The 12140-nt window shown below is 41.9% G+C and overlaps 1 protein-coding gene across 1 annotated transcript in view; it reads right to left on the bottom strand.

The window, feature by feature from the left end:
* KCTD16 (potassium channel tetramerization domain containing 16) overlaps positions 1-5203 on the bottom strand; it is a 284886-nt gene extending 279683 nt beyond the window's left edge. The window contains exon 1 of the mRNA XM_007466862.1: positions 4059-5203. Within this exon, the coding sequence (XP_007466924.1) occupies positions 4059-4890 (832 nt within the window). The 5' untranslated portion in view covers positions 4891-5203. The remainder of the gene's footprint in view (positions 1-4058) is intronic.
* Between the last annotated feature and the right edge of the window lie 6937 nt (positions 5204-12140).

Genomic DNA, 12140 nt, shown 5'->3' with positions numbered 1-12140 from the left:
AGGAATGACTAAAGGAAGAGGAACAGAGAACATCTTAGATGGAAAAGACAGAAAAACATCACAGAAAGTGGAGAGGCAGGTGTGGTAAAGACCAAGACCCTCACAGTTTGGGCTTCATTGTTCTGTGGCTTCATTTTGAATGTGCCAACATCATATTTCCATGGACAATAAAAACAGAAGCTATCATTGGTAACTTTTGAGGAAACAGGAAAAAAAGAGCTAGAATCATTTCAAGATAGATGCTTTTCCACCTGTTTTCCTTTAAAAACACACCCTCTTATGGAAGCTTTTAAAATCAACTGGGTAAGTTATTCACAATGGCCAGAACCACCATTTCTTCCCAATACATGGTCATGCAGCTGAATTCTAAGTGAGAAATCATTTCCTGATCTACTTTTCTCCAACACTCCATCTCAATCAACCACCCTGAAGATATATACTGTGTATATGAAGCAATTTAGAAACTTTTGTGGAAACAACCCTTTAAATTGAAGAAAACCAAGTAAAGAGAAAAAAGGTTAAAATGCACCTACAAGCAGTAATCTGTTGAAAAGGCAATGAACTGGTGTCTCCGTAACTCACAGAACTCATAGTTTATGTTTTGGGATCTTATGAATTAAACTCCCTATTTGTGGTCATGTTATCACAGTTCTATTAGAGGCAAATGTCTTTGAATCTGAATGGTTTCAGGCATTTGTCTGAAGTAACTCACTCATGAGTAGGATTAAGGAAATGTACTTAATTTTCTCCAACCAAGAGCAAGCTTCCCTAGGGCACTGGAAGAGGGCTAATAAGAGGTTCATTTATTTCCACGCACCTGTGATTTTGTTCCTAAGTGGTGTGAATGGCTATTGAGTTCAATATCAGGACTTCTCGTTTCCAAATTACTTAGCTCTCATTTCACCTAGAGGTGAATCAAGAAGGCATCCTCTGATGTTTATGATATTGCCTTCCATATAACACTTGGAGAGAAAACAGAGGTAATTAGGTAATGAGAAAGGTGGAAAAGTACCTTCTCGTTTTTTTTAAATTAAAATACTTTGTGAGGCAATCCTAGGACAGACATTTCTTTACTTCCTATATCACTCACATTTTTTCAGTTGCTGATAAGTGAATCATAATCCACAGTATCTCACATATTTTGGTGTGTAAGCAACGTAGACAAACACCTTTCTTGCTGCCCTTTTGAACACACACAAACATGGGTTGACTTTAATTGTTCATAGTTCTGCAACAACGAAACACTCAGTCAAAACTGCCTGATGTTGACCATCAATTCTAGGTCCACATGAAGATTGAATGAGGCAAGAATCTAACCTGTTAATAACTGACAGACTTCCCAATTTCCCCTTGGAAAATCTGGAAGAAAATTAGGCAAACAGAGGAAGAAGGGGTACTTCCCCATGACTGTCAACCACCATATGCAATGTATTAATTTCTTGCTGTTCATTTTTTACTGTGATCTGGATCCAGACAAAGTGACTCTGCATTGTCCCTTGGTTATTAGAAGAGTCTAATTGCTTGGAGTTAATTACTTGGACCTAAGAAGTTTGTCACTACATATCTATATCTTTATCTACAGATATTTTTATAACATAGGAGGAAGTTGAGTCCCCCGGCAAAGAGCATCTTTTCTGTTAGTTGGTTGGTTGGTTGGTTTTTTTGAGGTTGGGGGAGGTCCTCACCAGAGACACCCACTGCCCCTTCGGATCTGGCTGGCAGGTGGTGGCTTCTGGGGTCCACACCCTCTGCAAAGCGAGCGGTGGCTTGGTGCTCACAGTTGGTTGATTGGCAGGGCTCGGAGCATCTTTGCATACAAGCAACTCCCTGCTTTAGAGCACCTCCTGTAGTTTTGTCCCATTAACCTGAGCACAACAGCTTGACGAATTTGGTTACAGAGGCACAGTTGGCAGCTTCTAATTAAATAATTATGCCTAAGCAGCTGCATGGAAGCTGTCATGCACCTTAGAAAGACAGTAGCCAGTTTTATTGATCCTAAGACAGAGGAAGAGTTAACACTTAGCTCTGGCTGTTAGGTACAAAGGGCAAGTATATCACATGCAGTATATGTGCTGTGCAATATGAAGTTGGTATATGTTTGTGCTATAGCCTGTCCATGGAGTGATGTGCCATAGCCTGTCCATGGAGTGATGGAGAGCAAACCTCGGCAACCTCTCAGCAACCCAAAAAAGAAAGAAGTGATTACATGATCAGCAACAGAGTCTGTTGAGAGCAATCTAAAAAGGACAGAGTGTTATATGGATGGGTCTTTGATGAACACAGAAATGTCACAGGTTCTGGGTATCATCTAGACGAGCAAGTGATTAGAATCAAGTGTCGTCTTTTTGAGGCGCTATGGTTGGTAGGTTTTCTTTTATTTGACTGAAGCTTCTTAAGAGGCTGTTTTCAAATATTAGAAATTGGAGAACAAGGGAAATATCACATACCTAGATTTAAACTCTATGATGCATGTTTTCCCCAAAAAGTTAGAAGAACTACAGAATCACAGATAATGTCACACTCCTTTGTAGAAAGCTAAAAAGCTAAAGCCTTATCTCTATACTAGTGGAAAATTCACCAGAAGGAAGAAAGCAGAATCTGGCAACTAAGTTCCAACATAGAGGAAGGTACAGATTACAGATAAAGGCCATAGGTAGGGATACTGGACCAAATAATGCTTGTTCCAACACATCAGAACGCTACTGAACTGCCGGCTGATTTCATTTTTCTACACAGGCTGTTCTTTCTATACAATCCATTTGTCTTCACTTCCAAAAACCAAATGTGTGATAACCCAGTAGAGAGCAACTCGGCTTCCCACAGGCCTTGTGACCAAGGTTCCCAGCACCATCTCCAAATGAATAAACACAACTGTAGGCAAAAACCAGTCCAGGAAATTCAGTCGTATCTTTATGTGTAAAGACATTTAGATATTTTAATCCTCAAAATTTATGGATTTGCCTTAAAATAAGAATAGAGAAAAACTGGAAACATATTTGTTATGGAATTCACTTCACCCAACTCCCAGACCTGTTGAAAATCAGCAGTTGGTCAAGCTCTAAACTTTACAGATTGATTGATTGTTCTCCTTTCAGAGATCAATGGCTTATATTTAGAAAAATAACATTTCTTAAAATAAGGCATTCTGTACAGTCATTTAAACAAATGGACTGACCTCTAACAAACTCTTACTTTAAAGGCACAATTTAAAGGTACAATTGTTTCCTTTCTTTTTTCCCTTCTGCTTTCCTTTTATGTCAGTGATTCTATCACCTCAGCTATCTGAAGATGACTGCATGTGACTGACAATTCTCAAGGATTCATTCCTTTTAGATGACTCCTAAATGAAGCTCAATTAAGTCTGCACTGGAACTCACATCTCAGTACAAATTGCTAAGGAATCAAATCACAAAACTGTAAAGCCTAGAAAAGCAAATTTCAGGCTTGGGGTAGGGGGGAAGGGGGTCTTTCGTCAGTCTATGCTGCCATCTAGCCAAGATCACGTCACTCAGTGCAACATCCATTTGTATTTTCAACGCCCCCATGAAAGCCAGTCTTCAGCAACCAGCTTAAGAGACCCCAAAGTTAGATAAAAGAATAGAGAGCAGCACTTCAGCCACTCTGAGTCTATCAACCTCCTGTGGACCAACAGCTAAGTTCTAATGTTCTTATGTTCACAATTCAATATCTGACAGAGACATACATGCCTGTTTTCATTCCACATATTACCTATACCAATAACATTTGCATCTTGTGATTTTTGAGGCCTTTAAATATTCTGTGATTCTTTAAATATTTTTAAATATTTAAATATTTATATAAATATGATAAAATAAATATTTTATAAATATTCTTTAAATATTGTGACTGGAAAAACAAACGTTGTTTTAGGTAAGACATGAAAGCAGACTATAACCTCTAATCTTCTAGCTGTACCTCAAGGGTTAAAAAAAAGAGCCAAAATAGTATTCCTTAGACATAGACTGAACATGCAGACATATATTTCTGTTAAGAGGATCCATACACATGAAGAAACAAAAAGAACCCGTGGTACTTACGATAGAAGACGTACTCAGTGTAACTTGACCAGACCTTGTCATCTGTGTATTGGTTGATGAAAGATGCTGTCACTGAGGAGTTACAGGCCACCATGTGGAATCCACATTCTGACAACATATCAAAAGCCCTTTCCAGATGCCTGAATTTGAGATAAAATCTGGAGGTGTATCTTTCTGGGGCTCTGTCAGGGTCTCTGCTCTCATTCAAAGTTTCTCCAAAGACCTCCTTTGCCAAGGAAATCCTTCCACAAACCAAAATCCGGGGAACTCTCCGAAACTTGGCATCTGCCTGCCCCTCTCTGCCCATGGTGCAGGACCCCCTGTAACCCACAGTAATAAAACCCCACTTGCGGTCAGCAGGGAGTAGCGAGGAAGGGGGGCATATTCTCGTGTCACTTCCTTGGGAGGCATCTTCAAAGTCACTATGGCAGAATTCATCTGGGCTTTGCTTGATTTCATCAGGGGTCAGGAGTTTGACCAAGTCTGGGAGCTGAAAGTACTCAGCTTCCCTTTTCAGTCTTCCCCTTTCTGGAAAGTGATCAGGCAGGACAACCTGCCTGTCCCTGAGATAGTCCAGAATATAACGGAACAAGAATCCATCTCTGTCAATGAAAAACCTTCCCTTGGAGTCCTTGGCTAGATCGTTAGCTGTGTCTCTCTTTGGGGAAAACATTTTCCACAGGAGGCAATGAGGGATGCTTATTAATGTGGAATGGCGAGTGAAATAAACTTGACCCCCAACATTCAGCTCCACAACCTCAGGGAAGGAGTTGGGAACCGCAGCCCCTTGTTCTCGAGGATAATAACGACTACAGTTTCCACTCAGAGCCATTGTCCCTTTCTTCTTCTATTTTGATGTGAAGGTGCAGTTCAATGGAGTCAGAGCCTGATCTTTTGCACCAACTTGTAAGGGAGGGAGAGGATGCTAACTTGTTAAGAAAACGGCCTTCTCTTACCTAGTTTTTTCCCCAAGAAAGCAAAATTTCAAACACTCCACAGGTGAACTGATGCTGCAAAAGTAGTTTAAACCCTGGCAGGTGGTAAGCTATTACTTCATGGAATATAATCAACTCATCTGCATCCAATCTTCCCCCAAGCTCAGTAGGCAAGGCAGGCCAGGTCCCCAGTTACTGAGAGGTCTGTGTGAAGGAAAAGAGAGAAAATTATTTCCTCAATCCCAGCATGAGTCAGAAAAAAAGAGACCACTGGAGAGAGAAGAGGGAAGGAGAGAAGCAGGAAGGGAGGAAGGAAGAGAGGGAGGGAGGGAGAGATTATTTTACATAAGCAGCCCTGGAACTACTGGTTTCAGCCATTCTTCAACTAAATCATAGCGTCTCTCAAGCTATTATTATCCATATTCCTCTGTCTCCAGCATTTAGTATTAAAAACATTTCTATTTGATTTCTGCATTAAAAAGGAATATGCAATTTTCAACTTCTAAAAGGGTTGTTGTTTTTTTTTTTTTTCTGGCTGGACAGGAAAAGTAATAAGCCTCGGAACTTACCTTAGTGAGTGCTGGAAACAGTTCTTGCGCAGAAATACCCATTTGCAAAGCAGTCGGAATCCACAACCACACAGAGTCTGGAGCTTGTCAAATCCCAAAGAGGTAAAGGACAGAGGTATCAATGAAGGGTGCCAGAGAGATGTGCTCTTAGAAAATAATCATATATATGTGTGTGTGTATATATATATATTTAAAGATTTATATAAATGTACATTTGTGTATATATATGTATATATTCACTTCCAATCTCAAGTTAAAACAAGTCACAAAAAAGTTAAACCGTGACGAGAGGTTGGATTGAAGAAGCAAAGCAGAGAAAAATATTCATCCAAAGCTTCCCCGGGGGGAAAAAAAAAATCAAACCTTTGGAAAGAATCCTTAAAACAGAAGAGAGTTGCAAGAGGTACTGGGACTTAGAAGCTTTTCAGAAAGCCCAGAAGCAGAAAGAAAGACAGATGTGCCCTGCTGGGGTCCCAGGTAGCCACCCCACCTGCCGGCAAGGGCAAGCGGGCTCCCATGTTCCCAGCCAAGTGGGAGCCGGCGGCCGCCGCAGCGCCGAAATGACGGCGGGGGGCTCGGGCTCGGGCTTCTCCGGCGGCGGAGCTGGGTGGTTCCACAGTTCCCAGTGCAGTTCGGATGCTGTTGTTTCAGCAGTGCAGGCAAGAAACCATCCAGGGAAATGACTATTACATCATCTTAAAGGAATATGGCTTGGAGAAAGCGGAGGCAGCTCCGAGTCACGTCCGCCTCGCTGACAGGTCGCCAGGACTGCACGAGGACGCCGCGCTCCGGTCGTGGGCACGCGGCTCCTGGGCGCTTCGGGCTCGGGGCGGGGACGCAGCGCTGCGCAGCCACTCCCCCCCTCCCCGTCCTGTCCGGAAGCCTGGAGTTTCCAAGGGCCTTTGCGCAACCTTTCCTCCTGTCTTCAGACCTCCACCGCCACCACCATCCCCCAGAAACAAGCCCCCAACCCAGTGGTGAGACGAACACAGAGATTTTTCATTAAAAAAAATCAACAAACATGCCCGTCGCACGTGCACTGAATTTCTGCGGAAGGCAAGCTGCCCCTCTAAAGGTTGTTTTTATAAAAATTAAAAAAAAAAAAAAAAAGGAAGGAAGGAAGAAAAGCACACCCAACGACCCCCAATGTTCAAGCTACAAAATAGTTCTTTTTTCCAATCAAAGAGGATGAAACCATGTTCTCTCAGATGCCCTCACCTGTTTTTTCCCTTCTCCATCCCTCTGCTACCCCACCACAGGAAATAAAGAAAGAAATAATAAATACGTACATGCATAGGTACAGTCTCTCTGGAATTAATGATGCTCCTTCAAAAGAATCCACGAAGCACTGGTACCCTTAGAAAACCCAGGGTTTATATCAGTAAGTCATGAGCTTAGCTTCCATGTAAATTGTGACCTGCAACCTTTTTTCTGGGGCTGTTTCCATACAGAGCAGCTCTTTGGATGTGCCCCCGCCCCCTCCCATCTCATCCCAAGAGGACTCTGGTGGAAGACACGCCTGCAAAGAGACATTTTACTCCTGTCCCAGAGGGTTCCCTTAAGTGCATCATTAGAGTTTCAGGAAGGCATTTCCAGGGCAACCTAATCCACTAACAAAGTGCTTCCAGTTGATCCTGCCAGTCAATAATGGCCCAGCCAACAGCTTACAGTAAGTCAGCCATTTCCCCTTTCAAACACCAACGTCTTAGGACTCACTTTCCTGATGAGAATATAGTGCTTCATCTATGAATAATATATGCGAGGCACACTCCATCCCAAACAATTGCTATTTTTAAAAAAAGAAAGCCAAAAATGGAGAGGAAAGTATGAATTAGACAGATTTTATAGGATACACGTGTTTATGGCCAACTCTTGCCCCAAGAATTAGCTTGAATATAGACTCATCGGTAGCATAAAATAATTTCTAATTTAACGCTCTTTTCTTTCACTAAGAACCGGATTACTGAACATATTCAGAGTGTTAGCTAACACTCCAACGCCTGATTATATTTGACTTTGTTTCTTTAACGAATGTATTAACCTGTTCTGCCCTCAATCATTGGAATTTTAATACTGGACCAATCAAGGATGTGTCTGTTATTTGATGCACTCATATCGCCATCTAGTGTTTTCAAACTATCAGTGCACATCTGTATCTGGCAACTTACCTGAGCCAAAAGTTAGATTTTTTTTTTCCTTAATTTTAAAGTTTTTATAGTGGTTTGAGTATTTCCAGAAATGTTCTGTTCACCAAGATGACAAAGTAAACATTTAGTTGCCATCTGGTTAAGGGAAAAAAATAAGTCTGAATCTATACCTATTAAGTACTGGTTTTGGTTGTAGTTAAGAGCAAATTATTTTGTCTAACAGAGTAGGCCAGTACGCCATGACAATAGCTTTGGAGATTAGATATTAAAATATTTGGGGGACAGTCTGACAGGAAGTGAAGAATGGGAGGAAGAAAAATCAGTCTTTTAAAGATAAAAGGAACTTGTGACATTGAATCACCATCTTGTCTTAAAGATATGGAAACTGAGTACCAGAGAGGGAAAGCACTTCCACAGGGTCACACAGCTGTGGAGTGGCAGGGTAGGGGTTAGACCACTGCCTATTCAGAATGATCAATGTCCTGTTTTCAACCTTATGGATTCTAGAATAGGGGTGGAGAGGAGGCAAGCAAAGAAAACAAGAAGAATTTCAAGATTATTACACATTTGAAAAAAAAAGAGCAAGTCATTTAAAAGAGCTTTTAGCATTAAGTTGAGTTGAAAGGCTAAAATATTTTTACTATTTAAAAGTAGAGTAATCTGAATTTCAAAAATGAGGAGCTCTGTTTATTTGTCTGGGTTCCATAGGGTAGGCCATATATATATATATATATATAATTGTGGTACGCGGGCCTCTCACTGTTGTGGCCTCTCCCGTTGCAGAGCACAGGCCCCGGACGCTCAGGCTCAGCGGCCATGGCTCACGGGCCCAGCCGCTCCGCGGCATGTGGGATCTTCCCGGATCGGGGCACGAACCCGTGTCCCCTGCATCGGCCGGCGGACTCCCAACCACTGCGCCACCAGGGAAGCCCAGGGTAAGCTATTTTTGAGACAAGTAGTTTTTAATATTTTTGGCGAATGGACTGCTTGGAGAATCTTAGGAAATCTAGGAAATGAATACACAAGCATAAAAGTTCACATTCAGTGTTGGGGCAGAGCTTCTCAGAAGGGTCTGAGTGAAGAGAGGAACCAGGGAGGTCACGTGGCCAGGGACTCACATTCCCAGCAATCCTCAAATTTTGACTACGAACCTTCTTTTTGAAATGAGATTACACACACAGAGACACATTCTGAGGATTGAAAAAAATAAAACATAAAACATTCACCACACGACCTTAACCTTGTGATCACACCACCTGAAATGCACTCTGAATTCGTATTTCTTAATATTTTTTATTGAACACTGTAACTATGCCAGGCTTTACACACTTGTATTGCTGTATGTTGTTTTGTGCTAAAAAAAAAAGTTCATTTATTATAATAAACTGTTAAAAATAAACAACTGTTTTGCCAGCCCTCTTTAGGCATATTTACTTTTTTAATCTACCTGGAGCCTCAACAAATTGAGAGGTTCTGGACCTCTCATCTTTTGAGAGGTCAGGGGTTTGGGTCAACATTGGCCCTAATCCTATTCATGTCGGGTTCTGTAGAGCACAGGTTAACATCTGATCCGTACTCTTTCTTATTCCTTTAGTCTCTGGAATACAAAGGCTTGAGAAGTGGGCTTTGAGGAAACAAAGCAATACACCATACAGAGAGATTTAAATAGTGCTGGAGTAATCGAGTATGTCCCAGGGTGTCTCAGGAAGGCTGTCAGTAATCCCGGCTGTTTGGTGCCTGAACAAGAGGCAAGAAGCCAAGTCTAAGCAGTTAGTGTGTTCCTGTCCTTCGTGTCACCAGATAACGCTGCTAGTGTGATTATTCTTTTCTAGCAGCTTTCCGCTGAAACACTGTGGGATGCCACACTCAGCCCGAAGGCTGAACATCCAGCAACAGATTTCTCTTAAGGGAAGAGCGAGGAAGAATGTTCCATCCTGTTCCTTGTAATATTCAAGCCCACAGCACATGAAGACACACCATGGGTAATTTGTGGAATTGATAAAACATGTCAGCTCTGTTTCCTGTTCCCCACTTTCACACACCCCCAGAGCTGAATGTTGAAGAGTATATTCTCAAAAGGACAGTTTTAATTTTGGAATAATGGGATCACTTCCCATATCCTCACCCCCTAACACATCCTTAAGTTTCCTCTCCCGTCAAGCACTGATAGCTTTTATGCTGACTGTCTTTGATATTAGGGAGGGAATTGATCTCATAAACTTACTCATACTAAGATGCAGTGCACTCATTGTGTTACGTGCCCCCAAGGACTCCTGAATTAGCACCATCATCTTAATAGCTACTGTTTATGGAGGGCCAGCCATAGACATTACCTCTCTCCCTGACTGGTGGTATAACAGCAGACAGGAGACTCGATGTCTCTGAGCCAGTGTAAAACGGAGAAATTGAGAAGACCTGCCTCCCAGGTGTGCTGGGCTGATAAAATACTGTGATCTGCATGTTGGACCCCTAGGACGTTCCCTAGCTCTAGCTGAGTGCTTAATAAATAACAGCAGTATCCGTGATATTGGTAGAAGCAGCCATATTTGTTGTTAGACTCAAGCTGAGGCACAAAGAAGTTACAGAACATGCCCGAAGATTGAAATTCACTTCTACTTCCAAAATCATTCATCTTCCCACTGTGCAGCTTTAGGTAAAGATCATTGCTTGTTATAAATGTATTTCTTAATAATGGGGGGATTTCAGGCTTTGGTGAGGGGGATGGGTGGCAGAATGGGGAACTGAGAATAATCAATACCACGATGGTTAAAAATAGAAATTCCACTATCTTCTGCCAGACAGGGTTGCATTCCTGGTACCCTTTCAACCATTCCACACAGATTTACTAAGTCCCTATGTTGTATGCAGCACAGTGCTAGGTACTTAAGATACAAAGCTGAATTCAGTACGATCTCTGAACTCAAACACTCACGAACACACTCACACTCAAAATCATAGCAATGGGAGACGAAGATTAAAAGGTTCTACATCCTTGAGTATTGCCTCTTATTTGCAGAAAACGATGCCTGCTGCTGTATTCAGCTTTGGGTCCTACATAGTTCACATATGACTTGGACAAGCCACTTAACCTCTGCTTCCATATCTATAAAATGAAGCTGTCCCCCCTTATAGAGATACTGTGACTGATGGCAAAAGAAAGATAAAATATGGCTGCCAAATCTTCAGAGACATACTGGGAAGTAACAGAGGAAGATGGCAGCAAACAGCAATCTCTCTTGTTAAAATAAAGCCTCACAAGAAAGAATTGGGGGCTTCCCTGGTGGCGCAGTGCTTGAGAGTCCGCCTGCTGATGCAGGAGACGCGGGTTCGTGCCCCGTTTCGGGAAGATCCCACATGCCGCGGAGCGGCTGGGCCCGTGAGCCATGGCCACTGAGCCTGCGCGTCCGGAGCCTGTGCTCCGCAAATGGGAGAGGCCACAACAGTGAGAGGCCCGCATAACGCAAGGAAAAAAAAAAAAAAAAAAAAAGAAAGAATTGGGATTAGACTTGTATAATTTTAAAGTTGGAACAGGAGACCCTTCAAGATCATCCACTGCACCCTCAGCTCCACCTAAAAGTTTGAGGTAATAGCAAATGTTCAGTCAAATCACTTCTCTCAGGGTGTCTCCCTGAAAATACTCTTGAACCTGACTCCCAAAACATATATAATAGCTAAAGCTGTTTGTACCACCATGGAGACTCTGAAAGGAAAGTCTGCCGAATAAAGTTCTTCCAAGTGAACTCATTTTGAGATCTGAGTTTTTTTTAAATTTTATGCTGATCTGAAAAGCAAGTATGGACTGCTCTTCACATATGAAGGTGACATCTTTTCTTTTTCTTCAAAACAAGGAAGCTTTTCTGGAACAAATGGTCCAAGTTAGGAGTGCACCATTTGATCATGAAGTTGAGTGAAGCCAAGTCCACATATGTGTTTTGAAACTGTGATCTCATCAGCATGAAACCTAACCAACAGAAATATACTCGTCCTTAAAATGGATTGAAGAATGGGTGGGTGGGGGGGAAAGAATATAGCTGTCCAGCTATCGAACAATTGGTTCCAGCAAATACATAGGCAGTATTTTAGGCATAACCAGAAAAAACAAAAGAGGTCTACCCTGGCCGTCCGAACAGTCCTACTCCAAGAAACCTGCTTAACCGTGCTGTAGCATTCACAGTGTGATGCTCCTTGTATATGTTGTGTTATGCATATTGGCACCATCCTTACTATGTTTGCTACACATTATGCAACATATCTCTTGGTAAAGGAGTAGTGTAATTTGTAAGCCAGTAAATGTCAATCTTTTATCTTCTACCATGAAACCCATTTTTCAAACGACATCTTGGTCACCTTTCCAAAATATGCAACAGACAGTAGCAATATCAAATCCGCAACGCTTAGGTGTTAAGTTCAAAAACACTTATTTATTTAAAA

This window comes from Lipotes vexillifer, unplaced genomic scaffold (genome assembly GCF_000442215.2).
Source record: "Lipotes vexillifer unplaced genomic scaffold, Lipotes_vexillifer_v1.1 scaffold99, whole genome shotgun sequence".
Classification (NCBI taxonomy): domain Eukaryota; kingdom Metazoa; phylum Chordata; class Mammalia; order Artiodactyla; family Lipotidae; genus Lipotes; species Lipotes vexillifer.
The sequence above is the reverse complement of the archived record's forward strand: the minus strand, read 5'-3'. Positions and strand labels throughout refer to the sequence as shown.